This window comes from Cuculus canorus, chromosome 11, assembly GCF_017976375.1.
Source record: "Cuculus canorus isolate bCucCan1 chromosome 11, bCucCan1.pri, whole genome shotgun sequence".
In the NCBI taxonomy this organism is placed as follows: Eukaryota; Metazoa; Chordata; class Aves; order Cuculiformes; family Cuculidae; genus Cuculus; species Cuculus canorus.
In genome coordinates, this window is record NC_071411.1 from 5,830,044 (window position 1) to 5,848,949 (window position 18,906).

The 18,906-nt window shown below is 44.9% G+C and overlaps 1 protein-coding gene across 3 annotated transcripts in view; it reads left to right on the forward strand.

The window, feature by feature from the left end:
* Positions 1–18,906, forward strand: part of FLNB (filamin B) — a 90,606-nt gene that overhangs the window by 39,440 nt on the left and 32,260 nt on the right. For all 3 annotated transcript variants that reach the window (XM_054076377.1, XM_009571107.2, XM_009571115.2), the window contains exons 5-22: positions 903–1,000; positions 1,878–2,025; positions 4,450–4,568; positions 5,311–5,388; positions 6,158–6,320; positions 7,602–7,799; positions 9,524–9,661; positions 10,843–10,969; positions 11,501–11,637; positions 12,007–12,200; positions 12,549–12,662; positions 13,188–13,331; positions 13,682–13,805; positions 14,050–14,210; positions 14,770–14,860; positions 15,115–15,284; positions 17,461–17,578; positions 18,277–18,539. In XM_054076377.1, the coding sequence (XP_053932352.1) occupies positions 903–1,000; positions 1,878–2,025; positions 4,450–4,568; positions 5,311–5,388; positions 6,158–6,320; positions 7,602–7,799; positions 9,524–9,661; positions 10,843–10,969; positions 11,501–11,637; positions 12,007–12,200; positions 12,549–12,662; positions 13,188–13,331; positions 13,682–13,805; positions 14,050–14,210; positions 14,770–14,860; positions 15,115–15,284; positions 17,461–17,578; positions 18,277–18,539 (2,585 nt within the window). The remainder of the gene's footprint in view (positions 1–902; positions 1,001–1,877; positions 2,026–4,449; positions 4,569–5,310; positions 5,389–6,157; positions 6,321–7,601; positions 7,800–9,523; positions 9,662–10,842; positions 10,970–11,500; positions 11,638–12,006; positions 12,201–12,548; positions 12,663–13,187; positions 13,332–13,681; positions 13,806–14,049; positions 14,211–14,769; positions 14,861–15,114; positions 15,285–17,460; positions 17,579–18,276; positions 18,540–18,906) is intronic.

Below are 18,906 nucleotides of genomic sequence, written 5' to 3' on the forward strand. Positions count from 1 at the left end.
TTTTTGCTGCTGGGCTGGAGACAGGAGTGAGGCTTTCAAGAAGACTCCAGTCCAAGAGGCCAGCTGTGGGAAGCAGCAAATTGTAAATGACTTGGCCAAGAGAAATACTGGCCTAAAGCAGAATGTGTGATTGCATTATTGGAGGCGCCACGTCTGAGCTTTGTATTGGGTGTAAGGGGACAAAGGCGCAAATGCTGGCTCCCAAATGCAAGAAAGGCTTGTTCCCACAGCAAGTGCCAACAACCTTTCAACTTCAGGGCGCAGCAGGAGGCTTCGTATGTTCTCCTGAAATAGGATTGCAGAGGGAGCACAGAGCAGCCAGAAGATGCGCACTACCTGAAACTTCAATGTTTAGCAAGCTAAAGCTGTGCTCCTTAAGGCGAGTAACGTGATAAAGTGTGAAAAAGGCATAGTTTCCCTGCCTTCCTGTAAAATGGCCTTGCTAGTGCAGTTGTTGGTGTTCAGCTGGGGTGCTGTGGTAAGCAGCTGACATGCGTTTTTCCAAATTTGCTGCCGGAGAGCCAGTGAAACATAAAAGATGGCTAGATGTATTCATGCTGGAGTTGGAAGGTGTCTTGCCCAGCTTAAATTTAAAGCAGTGCAGTTATGTGGCTGACTGAAAAGCTCTGCATCTTTTTTGTTGACAGGAAAGGTTGGTGAAAGTCTCTCTGACCTGGCTCTTATTGTCAGTGCAGTGAGGACCCATGGAAATGCTGGGGTTTGATCTCGGAAGCATTTTCAGTGAGCAATATGTGCTTATCTTATTTTCGTTACTTCTGTAAAGCTTTGAACATCTTGCTATGTAGCAGCTTAACAGGAGCGGCTGTGGTGTTTGTACTTGCCTTCTTCAGCTAGGGAAAGTCCTTTGCAGATAACACCTAAGAACTCAAATGTACTTGCAGGCCTGTGCCCTGACTGGGAGACCTGGGATCCGAAGAAACCTGTTGACAATGCTCGGGAAGCCATGCAGCAGGCGGACGACTGGCTGGGTGTGCCACAGGTAAGGCTGTGCTGCGGGAAGCACGGCAGTTAGCTTCGTGCTTGCAACTAGCTTGAACGTAGGTTGAGGAAAGCAGGTGAAGTTGCTTGGACACCTCCAAAAGTTAGAGTTTACTCCCGTGACATTACCTGAGAAAAAGCAAATTGCAATGAAAGGCACCACTGCATTTCAGAGTTCTGACTGTAAGATTTTATATAGGGGTTTCTGAAGACAGCTGTGTTGCAGCACATAGGATAGGGGAGAAAGTGCCTGTGTAGTAGTGCCTTGCTCTCTTATCTCTTAGTCTGTGGAGTGAGTTTGTTTTCCTGCGTTTAATTTCACAGAAGGAAAACTCACTGGCCTAGGAAACCACCTGCAAAGATGACTTTCAAACAGAGAACAATGTATTTGCAATGTGGATTATTTTCATGCTGATAAAGTTTCACAGAAGTGCTGAAGTCTCTGAAGCTGTTGGAGCAGCTTCTGTCATGCAGCAGGAGAGGAAACTGGTCACAAGTTGCATTTTGCAAGCACTGCAGTTCAGGGCTGTAGCACACAGGATTATTAGTTACTAATTTATCCTCGTATTGCTTTTTGGGGGGAACATAGCTACTGTTGTCTTGCCTTGCTGCTGTTTAGTTTGTCACAGTCTCCTGACAACCTCTAATAAATCAAAGCACAAAAAGTCCCCAAACCACACTGGGACTCTAATGAGCTGCTTGATCTTCTTGCCATGAGATAATAAATGTTGTTGTGTGTATCAAAGGGAAAATAAATGTAAGAAATCATATTAGCCTGCGGGAATTTTGAAATGTAAGAGTCTGTCATAGCTCTGTTTCGGTGTTGATGAGCGGTAACCAAGCACTGGTACAATGTACTTAATTGTGCTGTCTTTCAGGTTATTACCCCTGAAGAAATTATCCATCCTGATGTTGATGAGCACTCTGTAATGACTTACCTGTCCCAGTTCCCCAAAGCCAAGCTGAAACCAGGAGCTCCTTTAAAACCCAAACTGAATCCAAAGAAAGCAAGGGCTTATGGCAGAGGTAAGGACTCGGTGAGCTTAAGCTGTGCAGAGCGTTTAACTCTTCGGAAAGCTGGGTGGGGTTTTTTGCTTATGTTGAACTCCAGACCTGCTGTAACTGACTTCAAAGTTTCACTTGTATGCTCTTGGTGTGGTGCCTAGTTTCAGAAATACATGGATATAGTCCAAAAGGCACTCCTAGTTCTAACATGTAAATTCCCCAAAGTCTCTGAACCTGTTTTGCAAGCTGCCAGCCTTGCAGTCCACAGCTGGAAGAAGTAGCATGATACGGGGCTAAAATAAACTTGGTGTGAAACTTAAGCTAGCAGTAATGCCGCTGACAGGCGTTTATCTAGCAGTGAATGCTTCTTATGAGAAAGCACTCCTTTAAAGAGAAAAAAAACTCTTTAAATCTGTGTGCATCTCCGAGTGGGCTCTCTGCAGAGGCAGGGTCTTCGGTTTCCCAGGCTTGGTGGCTGATGTGTGTTAGGGTCAGCTAATTCTAAATAAATTGTTTTAATTGATCAGTAGGTGTGTATACTTTGTTTGCACACAAAGGCGGGTTAGGAACCCTACAAACATTAGTGTCAAGCTTTTGTTGCAAAGGCTATATTTGCTAATTGGAAGGACTTGCCCATAGATATTTGTGCAACTGTAGATCTACATAGGTATTCTTATTTTTAACTTTTTAAATCAATAATTCCTGTAACTTCTGATGTGGTTCTACTCTAGATTGGAATACAGTCACAACTAAATGAAGAACAGACTTTAACCTTTAATGTACTTGGTGTGTAGCAAGGCATTACTTATGCATTACACTTTGTTCTTCATTCCATCTTTTTTTTTTAGATCTGGGGCCAGCTGTGGTCCTTCGAGATTTTTATAATTAATGGATTTCCAAATTGGATGTACAAGAGTGTAATGGAAAGAAACAAAACTTAGTCTATTTTTTTCTGGTTTTCTTGGTTGTTCTTTTATTTTCAACCTGATTTTCCGATGTGAAAGCGAGCCTGCAGAGGTGCTGGACACAATTGTGCAGGTCATCACTGATGCACTATGGCTCATCGTTTACCCAGCCAAAGCAGATCTCTGAGAGGAGAGTAAAATTTAGAAGATGAAACATAGACTGAGAAAGTGCTGTGACTAATGCTGTCCTGGCTGAAGCCATCTTCTGAGATAAGAAATTCTTCTTGTGCTTGCAGAAGGAGGGATACTTAATTTGAATACCATATCCTAATGCTCATGTGGTGGACAGAGCGAACTTATAGCTGTTTAAACTAGATGATAGTCTGGGGTTTAGTTTGAAAGAATGAATACGTCAATTGTTAACACCTTATCTGAATGCTCAGATTTCCTAGTAAAAACATGATTTTCCTTGCGTTGCTCTCAAGTTATTGTTTTCTGAAGATAAACAAGTTCAGGAATTCTGTTGTTCACAACCACTTCCTTCATAACCTATCAGACGTTGCACTTTCCACTAATTGTGCTATGGAGCAGTAGTGCCCACAGTTTTATGAATAAGCTGAGGAGTAATTCCCTTGGAAGGAAAGGCATATATGTTTGGGCTAGTCTGGAAGCAGCAACTTAGGGGAAGTTCTTCCACCCACTCAGTCTGACACCACCATGACAGGTGTCGTGACCTGGGGCCAAGTATAGGGAGATGATGAAACCCTGCTGGTAAATGCGTGCTGAAGCAGGCCCTGTGCTGAGGAATAAGGAAACTGATTAGAAGTCGAATGGAAGTGACGGTGAACTGCAGGACTTTCATGGTTTAGAGAGGTCGCAGTGTGCCATTTGTATGATGTTCACTCTGGCAAAATAGTTTGAGCAGCTTTCAAAGAGTAATAAATCTGAGCGGTGTCTGTACAGCTGAGTTCTGAAGATAGCGTAAAATGGAGAAAATGGAGTATAGTTTTGCTTAAATAAGTCTTTCAGCCTTGGCTTTAGGGTAGTGCCTTTACTGAAAGGCTTGCCCAGATTCCCCTCATGCATCCCTGGTGGTTCTTCTTGTAGTCCAGCACCACTTCAGCATTTAGCTATGGGAAGCGGTCCTAAAGACCAGCTCTGAGACATACCACGGTCGCTGTTGGCAGCGGCTGAGCGCTCGCCAGCTGCAGGGCTGACCCTTGGTATGTGGCTTCAGCAAACTGGGTAACTTGCTTTCACCTGAAACCAGATGCCAGCTGAGTTCCTGACTCGGCCAGAGATCCTGAGATGAGTTGGCCACCAATGATTGACCCAAGTCTTAAAAATGCTTGCGCTGTAAGAGTAGGGGTTCTTGTGAGCACGATGCTCTGAGCAGGTGGTGAAGAGGTGTTGTGGTGGTCTGGTGAAGCTGGTGCTGAGGGCTCTTGTGGGAGGAAGGGTTGGACAGCTTGTGGGTCATCTCTACATTGCCTTTGGGTTTTGTAGCAAAAGCTAATGTGCTGCTCTGCCTGTCTCACAGGGATTGAGCCTCATGGGAACATGGTGAAGCAGCCTGCCATCTTCACTGTAGACACCATCAGTGCTGGGCAGGGAGATCTGATGGTCTTTGTAGAGGATCCAGAAGGAAACCGAGAGGAGGTATGTGTGTTAAATTTTTTTTTTGTGGAAGAGCAAAGCTGGTCTGAACACTGAAGTTTTTGCAGTAGTCTTCATTTTTCACAAGTGAGTTTTAACAGATAAGTAATCTAAAAAGAAGTTGCAAAATACCATCTATCAAAAGTACAAGCCTCAACCTTTTCCTCATAATTGCCTTACTGGATGAACTTGGAAAAAACTTCATGAACCAACATAACTCCAGTGTCCAGTAGTTACAGTGCTTTAGTTTGACTGGCCAAGTACATTCTGACACGGTTTTAGATAACACACATCAGTAAATCACTTCTGCCCTTACTCATTCTGCAAGAATGGCTATAGCAGCTATTTAGATGCCATGAATCATTTTGAGTTAAAATGCTGGTTTTAGTGTTTATAGAAACTTCTCATCCAAGTGCTCCACTTGATCATGTTACAACATTCCAGAAAAATACAGCTGTACGTTGGACTTAATGTCTTCTCAGTTCTGGCCTGCCTTAGTAGAGCAATTAACAGCAAGAGAGAGGGATGGGGAGAGGGTAATTTACTTCATCTTATGCAAAGACAAAATAAATGTGAGGCTTTTTCCATATGAGAAGAGGAGGTAGCAAATATCCCCACTCCCACAGAAACACATCTCTGACATTGCTGACTCTGGAAATAGTTTGAAGTATCAAGTGCTACCCAGAAAAGTCTTAGGCTGGCATGCGTAGGCACAGCTTGACAATGGATGTATTTTCTCTTCTAGGCAAAGGTAACACCATCCAGTGACAAAAACAAGACCTATTCAGTTCAGTACGTGCCAAGGGTTACTGGACCTCACAAGGTAGGTTGTGTCAGTAACCATTGTTCTCTTGCTAAACAAGCTGCTCTGCTGGTTGTTAATGTGAGCCCCAAGGGCTGCCTGTTTCCTGATGGTGTAATAGCCACTCTGGGCACCCTGAAGAAAAGGTAATCTGATGTGGCCTTTAGTGCTCGGTCTGAGACCATCCCCTTCTCAGGGGGGAAGGGGATTGTGGTGGGTGAGAGTGTGTGGGTTTTTGAGTATAAGTACTGCAGCTGGCTCTCCTCTCACCTGGGACCACTTGTTACAGCTTATGGAATCAGTTTTGTGGGTTGTCACAGAGGAAAGTACCAGATTGTTTCTATAAGGCAATTTTTTTTGGTGATATTGTCCACCATGGGGGTTTTGCAGAGAAGTTCTTCCCACCCAGTTATGTCCCCCGATGCCTGCAGAAGCAGACATACAGTGGGTGATGCTGTTGTTTGGCACTTGCCTGACTGGCTGGTCGCCACAACCAGCCTAAAAAGATAAACACCACTTCTGCTGCCACTTCATTGCTGGATGGTGATCTGCCTTTTGCTGGCACGTCCAGATTCAGGCATCCCCACTGGCTTGGCTGGTCCACTGACCAGTAGCGCTTTAAGATGGCCAGCAGTTATGCTGAAAGGACAAGATGAAGATTATGGGATGGATGGTGTCTCTCACCTGTAGGCATAGACTGTGCTAGGAACACAGCTGCTTGATCCTGTACTTGGCTGTGTGGCGCTGAGCTCTGCCTGGTGGGTTGCCTGCTGACATTGTCTGTCTCTAGGTTTCGGTGCTGTTTGCTGGGCAGCACATCTCAAAGAGCCCATTCGAAGTGAACGTTGACAAAGCTCAGGGGGATGCGAGCAAAGTAACAGCAAAGGGACCGGGACTGGAGGCAACAGGAAACATTGCCAACAAACCTACCTACTTTGACCTCTACACAGCAGGTAAGCAGGATGAATGAGTCCTGAAATCCTCCACCTTCCTCAATTTGAGGAGAACCTAACCCATGGAAGAATAAACTCTAACTGAAGAGTGGGTTAGGATTTGCAGCTCCATCAAATTCAGAGGTGGATTAATAGTGTCAGGCTGCTTTAGGGGCTTCCACAGTGTATGAAGTGTTTGAAGTGTGGAGCTGAGCTGGAGCACAAAGGTGCTAAGTATCACCCAGAAATTTGCCGTGAACTTGCTCAGTGGCAGCAGACACATTTCTGGCTGATTTCTTCCCCCAGCTCATTTAAAACAGGAATGTGAAATGCCCACCTCTGAAGGATGATCTGTGAGTAAACTGTAAACGCTTTAAGTGTTTTTTATTTAGCTTTACAGAAAGCATCTGCCGCATTGCTACTGTGGGTTCATACTTCAGTGTCTAACTGGTTTCAACCTCTTTCGTAATTATTAGAGGGCTGCTATCTTCACTGGGGCATCTCCATCATGTGACCTGTTGCCTGCTCTTAGACCAAAGCTGTAGCCTTGAGGAATGAGTCAATACAATGCTACAAATGCTAATTTATTTAGAACAATGTGAAACTACTTAGGGCAGTTACTTGAAGTATTTAAACACCAAAATATGCTGAGTAGCATATTTTAAATTGCCTTCTGCCTGAGGGCGCTTAGAAATAAAATTAAATGTGGTTATAGTGAGGGGAAGTGTTATGTTCAGCCTCTAATTGGGAGAGGGAGTGGTCTGAATCATGTAAAGACATGTCCGGCCTCTGAAATGTCTGGAAAACTGTTTGTTGCATGATGAATTGAATAAAATGTGAGAGGAGCAGGTGTCTGAACCAAAGTGAATGTGTGTGGCCTGGCAGAGGAGGATCCTTGTCCAGAGCAGCATGCATGTTGTCTGAGCGTTTAATCTAAACCACTTCAAAGCCTGAGAAATTGAACTGACTGGTGAAATTGTGTGCTTCTCCACAGCAGAGTTGCTACGGGGTGGTAGCAATAGGACAAACGGGTTCCACGTGTATTCAGTACAATACTGTCATGAAACTTTGGGTGGAGTGGCAGAGCTCTGTCAGTTTGGCTTCATGGAGATGCCACCATCCTGTCTTGTCCCCTCCCCACTTGAATGTCTGGTTGCTGTCAGAAGCAGCTGAATATTTAAGCTGTGGCTAGAAGTGGTAGCAGAGGACAGTTGGCTGAGCCCAGCCAGCTGGCTGTGATCCTACACACATGCACGTTCCTGTGGGGAAGCCAAGGCTCAGCTGGACTTGTTTGCTCTGCAGGTGCTGGTGTGGGTGACGTGATCGTGGAAGTGGAGGATCCTCAGGGAAGAAGCCTCGCTGAAGTTGCAGTAGAAGACAAAGGCAACCAAGTCTACCGTTGTACCTACAAAGCTATTCAAGCTGGTCCTCACATTGTCAAAGTGACTTTTGCTGGGGAGGCAATTCCCAAAACTCCTTGCACTGTCCTTATTGGAGAGGGTATGCTTTTTAAAAATGCTTCTAAATGTTAATGGCCATTTTTCATCTTGGATGTGATCACAGAATATGCTTGAATATTGCCTTGGACGTTCTTTGTGCCTGGTCAACATTTTAGACCTGATTCATTGGGTCAGCTGGGTATTTGCAGGGTAAAACAGTGCTTTAACAGTAATACGGCTTTTGTTGCTAGAGTTTCCTTTCTGCCTAGACCTCCAAATGTTAAGCTACCCTTTGTATTTTTTTTTGAACTGTTTTATGCAGCTATGCAGTGTCTTGCTGTTTTCCACCTTTGTTCCTCAAATGACTATATTTACTGTTTTCCTCCTTAACTGACACCTAACTTGCTTTCTGTTCCATCCTTACGTGCTCCTACGCTTTTAGATCTCTGCTCATCTCTCCTGAGCTACCCTCCATTTGTGGAATTTTGGACTTCACTGCTAATGGCTTCATAGTTGGTAAGAGGTGTGCATAGTTGGTAAGAGGATGCTCTGTGATGTTTGCTTTTCGCAAGCTTCTAGCGTGCAGCTTGTCCCAGCCAAAAGGGTTTTTGGTTTTGTTTGGGTTGGGGAAGAAAGTTGCAAGCAAACTGAAGTGGTGTGTAACCCAGCCAGTGAAACTGGCTGAATCACAAGCTGCCTGGCTTAGTTGTGTGAAGGCTGTGCAAGACATTTCCCCTCCACGTTAGGCACACTCCTGTGTGCTCCCACCGAGTTTTCAGAGCTAGCAGATGGTACATGATCTTTGCTTACACTGTCTGGTGTAGGACACAAGCGATGTTGGCTGCTGCAGCGGTGACGGTAAAACTAGTAAGCCGTTGAAATGAGTGAAAACCTAACAAGCTGCTTGGCAGACGTGGCCTTCTGCTGTAAGCACGGCATATTTGGGGGGAAATGCATGTTGGGATTACACTGCTGGGAAACTGTGATTAATTGTAAATCTCTTCAAACTCTTCAGGTCTCTGGAGTTGGAGACTGTGTGATAGCTGAGACTGTGTAACCAAAACTGTTCATAAGTGTGCATTAGCTTATTTATGTAGCCACTCTGCAGGCTTGCAGAAGCACTTGGACTAAAGGGGTCAGATGTAAGCTCTTGCTCAGCCATACCTAACTGACTGCCCCTACCCATGGCTACTTCGGTCTGCAGAGGGCTTTATGGCTCTGGCTTTGCTTCTAAAAGTGTGAACTGTGACAAACAGAGGGTTGTGACGTGGCGTCTCCTAGCAAAGCGTGTTCAGAACTTATGTCTTCTAAGAGCGGTTATTCCAGTCATGTACTTGTGAAAGAACAGCACATACTGTTCACTGGGGCTTATCTGCAAAAGGAGACTTCACCCCATGCTGCAGTGTGCTTCTCAGTGCGGAAGGCATGAAGAAGACTGTGCCTAGTATGGTGAATATCTGTATGCGATGACTTTTGTATTGATAACTGGCGTCAAATTGGAAAGCAACAGGGCTTCAACATTTGTTTTCATGCGAAAAAATGGCCCTCATCGGGGGTCAGTATTGTTTGGCTGCACCACACACTGCTGCCCAAAAGCTATAGGACATAGACAACGGCTGTGCAGACTCTGTCTGTCTGCCTTAATGCTATAATGTTAAAGCCTGTGCTGAAAGCTAAGCTGTGGTTGCTCTGAGACAACATTTAACTAAAAATTGTTCCAAGCTGGCTAAGCGATGTGTATGTTGAGAATCAAAGGCAGTATTGATGTCTGAAATTTCCTTGCAGCCTGCAATCCAAACGCATGTCGTGCCACCGGTAGAGGTCTGCAGCCCAAGGGTGTCCGCATGAGGGAAACGGCTGACTTCAAGGTTGATACGAGAGCAGCAGGGAGCGGGGAGATTGGAGTGACTGTAAAGGGACCGAGTAAGTGTTCGAGTGAATTTGTGCTATGAATGTGTTTTGGAGAAGGAGAGAAGGCAGAGACTGTGAAAAGGAAGAGCAGTAAGGAAGGATACAGTGACCTGATGGAACTGATGGGATTTGTATCACCATAAATAACCAAATTTCAGAAGGTCTTTCTGTTATTTCGTATCTATTATGAAGGTTTCCATCTGCAGAGCTGGGTTTAGGTCTCTCCATTTTAATGCATATCTGTGAGTAAAGCTGAGAAAATCCACAGCTGCCTGCCTTGGCCTCCAGACTTCATGCGTTCTCATTGCTTCTTCATCTGGTCTGTGGAAGCAAGTCATGCTCCAGGATCTCGGACAGAGTGGAAATCCTGCTCTTTTAAAGCTCAAAATGGCTCAGAGCAGCACTTCTGGCTGCACGGGATGGTCAGGCACGTGAGCAGGGGAGGGGAGGGCTGAGAGAACCTGTAGGCTGACAAGGAAACCTTCTGCCAGGATCCAGCCCCAGCTCCTTTGCTGCGTCCTGAGCTCCTACTGTGTGTGGCCCTCCACTTGGACCATGGCAGGCTGGGATGATGGGAGTGCTGGCTTGTGCACTGGGCTCCTAGGGCTGCCAGCAGCAGTGGCTGTGCTGCTGCTCTCCTGGAGCTGCTGTGCCTGTGAGCTGGTCACCTCCCCCTTGCTGGGACGGTATTAAAAGGTACATTGTATTGCCTTCACCTCCTCCACACACAGAGGTACTCTCTGTGGCTTAATGCCGGACTCAGGGGGAAGCAACAGACGTATCGATGTAAATTTTAGTGTATTAAGCTTTTCTTCCTAAATTCTTCATCTTGAAGAAAATGAAAAGTAGGCATTCCCTGCATACTTGTGGTTGTGAAGTCTGACAAACGTTAAGCTTTTTTGTTTTAACATATGACATGCATCATACTGCAGACTAAGAAAATAAAACACAAGGGAACCTATTAAGTCTGGTAACTTAAAATACTTTCTGCTGTATTTCTTCTGGAAGTATTTGCTGTCTTTGTCCTAGAGGGCAACTAGAAATAACTTCGCTTATAACCTGACCTTTTTTTCTCTGGTGAAAGAAATTTATTCTTGCAAGCTAAAACAAACACTAGAAAACATGAACTTTTCTGAGTAATTGAAGGCAGGATGGAAGCTGTTAAGTTTAATGCTGAACTGATCTTTCAACAGAGGGCTTGGAGGAGCTGGTGAAACAAAAGGGCTTTATGGATGGTGTATATGCATTTGAATACTATCCAGCTACCCCAGGGAAGTACGTTGTCACGATTACATGGGGTGGGCACAACATCCCAAAAAGGTGAGTTAGAAGTAACTTTATTTGAATTTTTGTGCCAGTTGGTGGGCATTTAAAGCAGTGCTGACCTTCAAAGAAGCTCTGGGGGTCAACAAAGTTAGTGGCTAGCAGTTGCTGTGGCAGTTTACCTACAGCCTCTTTTAGATCTGGAGCAGCTTATATTGGGAAAGCTTTGAAGGGGGATTCGCATCAGTCTTGCTAAACCCAAAATGATGAATACAGAAAGTAATAAAACTTGGTGGATCACGCAGCTTGGACTTTGCTGTGAGTTTTCGAAGGAATTTGTTATTTTAATGTCCAGGGCAAGCAGCACAAGCCAAATATTTGACACTCTGGATTTTTGGTGCAAGATGTGATGGGTTGAATGACCTGTTTGCTTGAAAGACAGTCTGCTGGGCACTGTGCCACCACATGATAGCTTCTATTAATTTGGGAAGTCCAATATAAGGCCTCATTAAAATGCCTGGGGAAAAAAAACTACCAATGCTGTATTTGTCCTAATTCCTTATCCTGTGCTTTCCTTTTCTCTTGTAGCCCCTTTGAAGTTCAAGTGGGTCATGAAGCAGGTCCTCAGAAAGTGCGAGCCTGGGGGCCGGGACTGCATGAGGGGATTGTGGGCAAATCGGCTGACTTTGTGGTGGAGTCCATTGGCACAGAAGTTGGCTCTCTTGGTGTGTTCCTTTACTTTGTTTGCCTGAAGTATTTCTATATTTCAATGCTAGCAATAAATTCATGGGAAACTATAGCTTTCCCAGTGGTAAAATAATACGTTTGTAAGGTGTTCTGGCCTAAACATAAACTTATATCGGAGTATCAAAGGCAAGTCCTAGAGAGAGGACTGTGTTTGATGGGGAGTGTTGATCTATGGTTTTGTAGGATGAGATCCAGAAGGGAATGATGGATTATTTCCTATATTACTGAAGAGGAGTGTTAGAGAGCATCAGGCCTGGTTATAGCTAATAAAAAAGCAGTTTGGAGAAGTGGTGTTATGTTAGCAGCCACCACAAATCTAACATGAGGAACCTACTTGTTCTTTTCAGGCTTTGCAATAGAAGGCCCTTCTCAGGCTAAAATTGAGTGTGATGACAAGAATGATGGCTCATGTGATGTGAAGTATTGGCCCAAAGAGCCCGGTGAATATGCTGTGCACATCATGTGTGATGATGAGGACATAAAAGACAGCCCTTACATGGCATTTATCCGACCAGCTTCAGGAGACTTCAACCCAGATAAGGTGGTGTTTAAGAGCTCACTCATAACACATCTGATATAACTACAGTAGAGATGTTTGTGAAGGCTTCTAATAGCAGACTTGGCTTCTAAGTTGCCTGTTCTTAAAGCTCTGAATTTGCCATGCTCCAGCCAGATATTACTCAGCTCTTTCTAATAACACTGTTGTGGTTTTGACTTAATGTAATGAAAACTTGCATTAGTCCAAATTCTCATCTTCCACACTAGCCTCTGCTTGTATCCCATGCTTCTTGGGTTTTGTGGGGAGGTCTTCAGAAGCAAATCCCTTAGTTTCACTTCTCTTTCTGAACTGCAAGCTAAGACTCTTGAGTTGTTGTTTGGTTTTTTTTAGGTGAAAGCTTATGGTCCAGGCTTGGAGAAGACTGGCTGCATAGTGAACAATCCTGCTGAGTTCACAGTTGAAACCAAGGATGCTGGGAAAGCACCTCTGAAGATGTATGCACAGGTAAAAAGCCAAAGGCAGCTATGTGAAACTTCAACAAAAGGGCTTTAATACTGTTGGGAAAAATGCCTTGAGTATTTCTGCTTGCTTACACGCCATTTAGTTCTGAGCACGTGTAATTCTCTCAAACCTCTGTGCTTTGATCTGTGTAATGTAGTCAGGCAGCAAACCTGACTCAAGACAAGGTGACTTCTCCCTGGTGCATGAAATACATGGCTTCGCTTCTTGGAGTCTCCTCAGCGAAGCAAGCCATCATTTCCTGGAGTTGTCATTTGGAAGCAGACTAAGTGTCTCTGAGCCTGTGAATCTCAGGCGAGCTTGTTAAAGTTTGTGTTGTAGGACAGTGTTAGGAATGAGCAAGCGTTAGGTGAAGAAGACTTACAGGAGTGTAATATGCATGTTTCTTCAGTATTTGTGAGCTACAGTTCTGGAAAAAAACACACATTTTTGAATGGTCTCGGGCTGTTCAAACCATACAAACATTTTTAAAGTACCTGAACCTTCTGCTTGTACTTAACTGCTTTTTAGGATGGAGAAGGAAACCCTATTGATATCCAGATAAAGAGCAAGCCTGATGGTGTGTTTGCCTGCTCCTATGTGCCAGTGAAACCAATAAAACATACAATTTCTGTCGTCTGGGGAGGAGCGAACGTGCCCAATAGCCCATTTAGGGTGAGTATAGACATGGATGTTACTAGTTCTAGCCCCAAGTAGGACATTCATGCTCCTAGCTACTTGTCATTATAACAAGAATCATGTTATGGCCTTTCTGTGAACATCAAGAAAATGTACCCTTCTGCTGCCTTTTTTATAGGAATCTGTCTGCTTGAAAAAAGCTTTCTGCTTTTTCTAGTTCATGCATTGGAGGTCTCCTATCAGTCCAGATGCAGCCAGGGGGATTTGGGGCAATTAGTTCTTACTTTGGTACTGTTTTCTTGTAGCCTCTGTCCAAATGCTCAGACTTGATTGTCATCTCAAGCGTGACATAGATGTGTGATTCTGACCCTTGTGAATCTGTGTAGGTCCTTATAGGTCAAGGGAGTCATCCTCAGAAAGTCAAAGTGTTTGGACCTGGTGTGGAGAGAACTGGCCTGAAAGCAAACGAGCCGACCCACTTCACTGTTGACTGCACAGATGCAGGAGAAGGTAAAGGCACGCTGGGCTGTTGCTGTGGTATCAGAACCACAGGTCATGCATGCAACATTGCGTACTGTTCCCTTGTTTCATGGAAAAACCTTGGGAAGCAGAACATTACAATGAATTGTGATGTGATCTGTTACATCAATTAATGAGGTGACTTGGGCAACTAGTGGAAACGGGAATGTGCTGGCTATTTGGCTAGCAGTGTCTGTGCCGGCTGGTAGCAAGACCTTTATTTGCCGTTTTCTAGGTGATGTCAGTGTTGGAATTAAATGTGATGCTCGTGTGGTCAGTGATGAGGAAGAAGACATAGATTTTGACATCATCCACAATGCCAATGATACGTTCACAGTGAAATATGCACCACCTGCCGCTGGGCGCTACACTATTAAAGTGCTTTTTGCAGGAGAGGTTTGTAGTTGTCATTTTACGGCCTGTGTTTCTACATTCTGTTTGTCTGCTCTTTGATCACCGAGCACGTGCCACTGCGCAGCTGGCTGTGGTGGTGCACAGCTGTCTCCTTCTGTTTCAGCTCACGTGCACCTTGTCTCGTCACTGTTTCTAAAAACACTTTTGTAGTACATGAAGGGTACACAAGTGAGAGGGGTTGGCTGCAGACACTCAGATTCAGACGTGGGATGTGTTGGGCTGTCATAATGAGTGTGGTCTCGGTGATGGGGCAAAGCTACTTTATGAAGGACAGAAAACCAAAATGACCCTCCAGGGAATATGGGGATAAAAGTTTTCTGTAAACAAAAAAAAGAGTAGAGGCCCCTCCCTGCGAACAATACAGCTGTTAACTTTGCCCTAGGCTTTGAATGCCCAGTATTCATTAAGACAGAGCAGAGCGTTGGAGTGGGGTGAAATTTTAGTCAAGATAGTGCTGAAGTTAAAGCAGAAGTATTATAAAATTATTATCTCTCTAGTTCAGCTAGTGAAGTTTATGTTTAGAGCTATGTTTCTGTTGCAGGAAATTCCTGCCAGCCCATTCAGAGTTAAAGTGGACCCCTCGCATGATGCCAGCAAAGTGAAAGCTGAAGGACCTGGGCTGAACAAAACCGGTGAGATCTCGTGTGAGATGGTGTGGCCGGTGCTGGACTATGAGAGGCTGTTGCAGGGTAGCTGCTGCCTGGGTGGGCTTTGCTGGGATGCAGCCATACAGTGCTGGATGCAGCTGGGTGGGGTGCCAGGCGATGGGAAACAGCTCTGTTCCCTTGGCATTTTGCTTGAGTAGGCTTTATAGGTACCGAATGCTTCTTGGGAACGGTTTCTCTGTGTGAGCTCTGCATAAATCAGCATTAACTTTTTTCTTCAGGTGTGGAAAACGGAAAGCCAACGCACTTCACTGTGTTCACTAAAGGAGCTGGAAAAGCACCACTGGATGTACAGTTCAGCAGCCCGGTGCCAGGAGAGGCGGTGGCAGATCTGGATATCATTGACAATTATGACTATTCCCACACTGTTAGGTACACTCCAATACAGCAGGTAGGTCCAACTCCTGAAGGAATACAAGAGGGAAGGGCTCATCCTACCATAGTACCGTGACCTCCCTCCCTGGTATCCATGTACAGAGGAAAAAGCAGATAAAACTTGCCAGGGTGTCCGGTTCACCAGGATCCCTAAAGCCTGCAGGAAACTTGAGGCTGGAAAGCAATAATGCAGTTTTCTGGTGTAGTTACTGATAACTTGTCACTGTGTTCTTTTCTGGGAACAAGTAACATATTGAAGCAATAGGCACAGCTCATCTTGTCGTTCCCCACCTTCCCAGTCAAAGAGGAAAGGTAGCGAATTTTCCTGGAATCTGAAAAAGAGCTGTCTGCTGCTCTGCCTGCTCTGGGCTGCCATGGCCCTGCAAATCGGGGCTGGGATGTGCCTTCTCTCAGCAAGCTGCTGTTGGCAAAGGAGCTGTAGGGCAAATTGGAGCAGGGACAAAAAGCACAGCCTTTGGGTGACAGTGTGACAGCTCTGCAGTAGGAAAGTGAAGGAGTTGGTGCGGTGGAGCACAGTTGGGCTGCAGTATTTGTCTCTATTTGAGATTTTTCCCTTGGGTTGGAAAAAAACTCCGTCTAACTCGTTTTGGTTCACAGACAGATGCTTCCTAGCAACGCCATTAAAGAGCTGAAAGTGGAAGCTGCTAAAAGCAAGAAGTATTTTCATTTATGTGGTTCTTTCATGTTTTTAAAGGGTCGTTAAATACCAGAATGCACAAATCTCATGTATTTCTGAAGATGTAGGTGCTGTGATGCTGAAATGAAAGTGTTTTGCTGCTCTTGTTCCGCTGAACAAACACACGAGCTACTCAGTCATCTGCACCAGCGTCCTTGAACATAGCTGTATAGAAGTGGGCTGATGTGGACAACTGCATCATTATTTATCTGATAATTCTGGATTAGCATTCTTGGAAGGACCATAGAGCTAGCATTTGTTTTTGGATTAAGCAGTTGCATGATCTCAGGATGTGGCTGGCGGGCCTCTTTGGAGAAGCTTTTGCTCGTTAAGTCAGGGTTGGTATGCAGAAGCGAGCAACATCATCCGAACTCTGCGTGTGTGTGAGCAGTGCCATATTGCTGTTTCACATAAAAAGCGATGGTGAAGAAAGCCAGGATGCCCAAACCATATCTCCCACTTGGCTTCCTATTTGAAGAAGTACCTTGGGTCACAGAAGAACTGTGGACTTACAGGAGATGCTCGCAGATAGCAGTGGAAGTAGTTAAAAAGAGGACATGAAAAGAGGCTTCACAGCAATTAGAGTAGCCTTGTTGTCCCTCCATGCTGCGATCATGTAGGTCATTCCTGGACCCTGTCTTGCTCAGCTTTTTAAGCACTAGGTTACAAATGGAACTCTGGACTCTTCAGAGCAGGGCGGAGAGGATGGACTAGGTAGTTAAATTCCTGAGAGGCTGCGTCAGCAGCAGAGTAGCCTTGCTTTAATGCTGTTTACTCAGCCTTATCTATCTCGCTTGCGGTGTTGCTACAGCTACCCGTGTGTGTGTTTTCTGAAAACAACCAAGGGTAATCATGGAAGCTATTCACTAGCTCGTGTGAAACATCCGTGATTATTTCACTTGGGAGCTGAATTGGCCAAGAACGAAAAGTAAGCAAACAGCGAATATAGCTAAAATATGGACTGCAGTAGGAGCGAGTGAAAGGAGCACACATCGTGGGCTGGAGCTTGCCATGGCTGTGCAGTATTCCAGCCAAAATACACAAGAGTATTAATCTTTCTGACTTGTATAGCTTAAACCCCTGGTATTTCAGATGCTGTAATAATATGACCACTTGGCAGGTTTGGCTTTGGCCTGACTTCTTTGTGTGGTGGAAGGGGATACCTGGTCTGGAGCGCTGGGACATTCATTCAGCTGTTGAATCAGAGCACTGGGGGTGGGGTGAGAGCCAGCCTGAGGTGAAGGTTTTGCCAGGCAGTTTGAATAATGTAATTAAATGTTGGAAAGAACTGTCTTTTTTTTCTCTTCCCATATTAAATAAGAAACAGTTAATGCTTTGAAGGACTGAAATGAGATGAGTGCTTTAGACTCCATAAACCAGTAAGTTTGGCTGTGGCCAGCTAATATGGATTAGGGGAAGTGGTTAGGTACTGTTTGGATATTAGTGCATAAGTATGAAGTGTGGGACTGATCTAACCTGTAAATTCTCCAACTAGGGTCCAATGAAGGTTTTGGTGACTTATGGTGGTGACCCTATCCCGAAAAGCCCTTTCACTGTGGGTGTTGCTGCTCCGCTAGACCTGAGCAAAGTTAAAGTCAATGGCCTCGAAAACAGTAAGTACCTCTGGGGTGAAAGCCCCATAGGCTGCCTCTGATGTGTCTGCTGAATCTGTGATGGCTCACATGTCCTGCTGGAACAGAAGCGGGCAAAATAAACTTGTTTTTTTACTTGCTTGGGGATCAACCAGCTCCAGCTTTATAGCTTGACTACTCTGACTTAGCTGGTCCTCTTGAGGACTGGATTTCAATTTAGACTACTGGTTTTTGGCAGAGTTTACATAGTGATGTGGACAAAGCATGTGTTGGGGTTTAGGCCCTTGAAAACAGAGCTGGACTCTATGCCAGACTGGGCATCTGCTGATGAAATCTGGTTTCCTTGGGGCTAGGTGGCTGTTCGTTTGAAAATGTGTAACTGCCACAGTGCAGCATGTCATTTATACAATTTCTTTGTTTTCTGAAAGTGGAAGAACTTAGGGCTATGAAGTATTATTGCATCCCTGAAATGAGCCTCTGATACTGTCAGGCCATGCGTTACTGTCTTGTTTAGCATGGTAGTTTTGTAGCTCCAGTTAACCAAAGGAATTGTTTATTTTCTGTTTGGTTTAGCACGGGGGTTTTTTGCATGCAGAGGGATGCAGACTGAGCAGGGGGTCTGCCAGTGCTTGCTCCCTTGATGGTATGTGCATGAGAGATTTCTTGGAGCGCTGTCTGATGTTGAATCCTTAATGTAATATGGGTTTTGTCTTTTTCAGGAGTGGAAGTAGGGAAGGATCAGGAATTTGTAATAGACACCAAAGGAGCTGGTGGGCAAGGTAAACTGGATGTTAATATTTGCAGTCCTGCGAGGAAAGCTGTGCCATGTCTGGTGGAACCAGTTCTGGGTAAGGAGTCCAGCACTGCAAAATACATCCCAAGGGAAGAAGGACTGTATGTGGTGGATGTGAGTTATGATGGCAATCCAATCCCAGGAAGCCCTTATACAGTGGAGGCCACGCTACCTCCAGACCCCTCCAAGGTAAGCGAATGGTTTAGGGCTGTAACAACCACTGATACCTGGAGGCTGAATTGTGAGCTGTTAAGTGATACTCGGCTTGTTTTTGTCCAAACCAGAGCCAGGAATATCCTTACTCAGATCACTTAGTCGTTACCTTTCGCAGACTAACACTGTATCTGAAAGAGCTGAACTAAAAATCCTGCAAGCACCCTGCATCGTGTGGCAAATACAAGTGTTGCTTGTAGTTTAACAGGAGTTGGCCTCACGAGCATCTCAACTGTATTAATTGAGTTGCTTCTTTCTAAGGAAGTGGATTTCAAGAAAAACGTGTACAGCGGTTAAATATTTTAGCATCTTTACCTTCTTATATCCCATGGCTACATAAAAA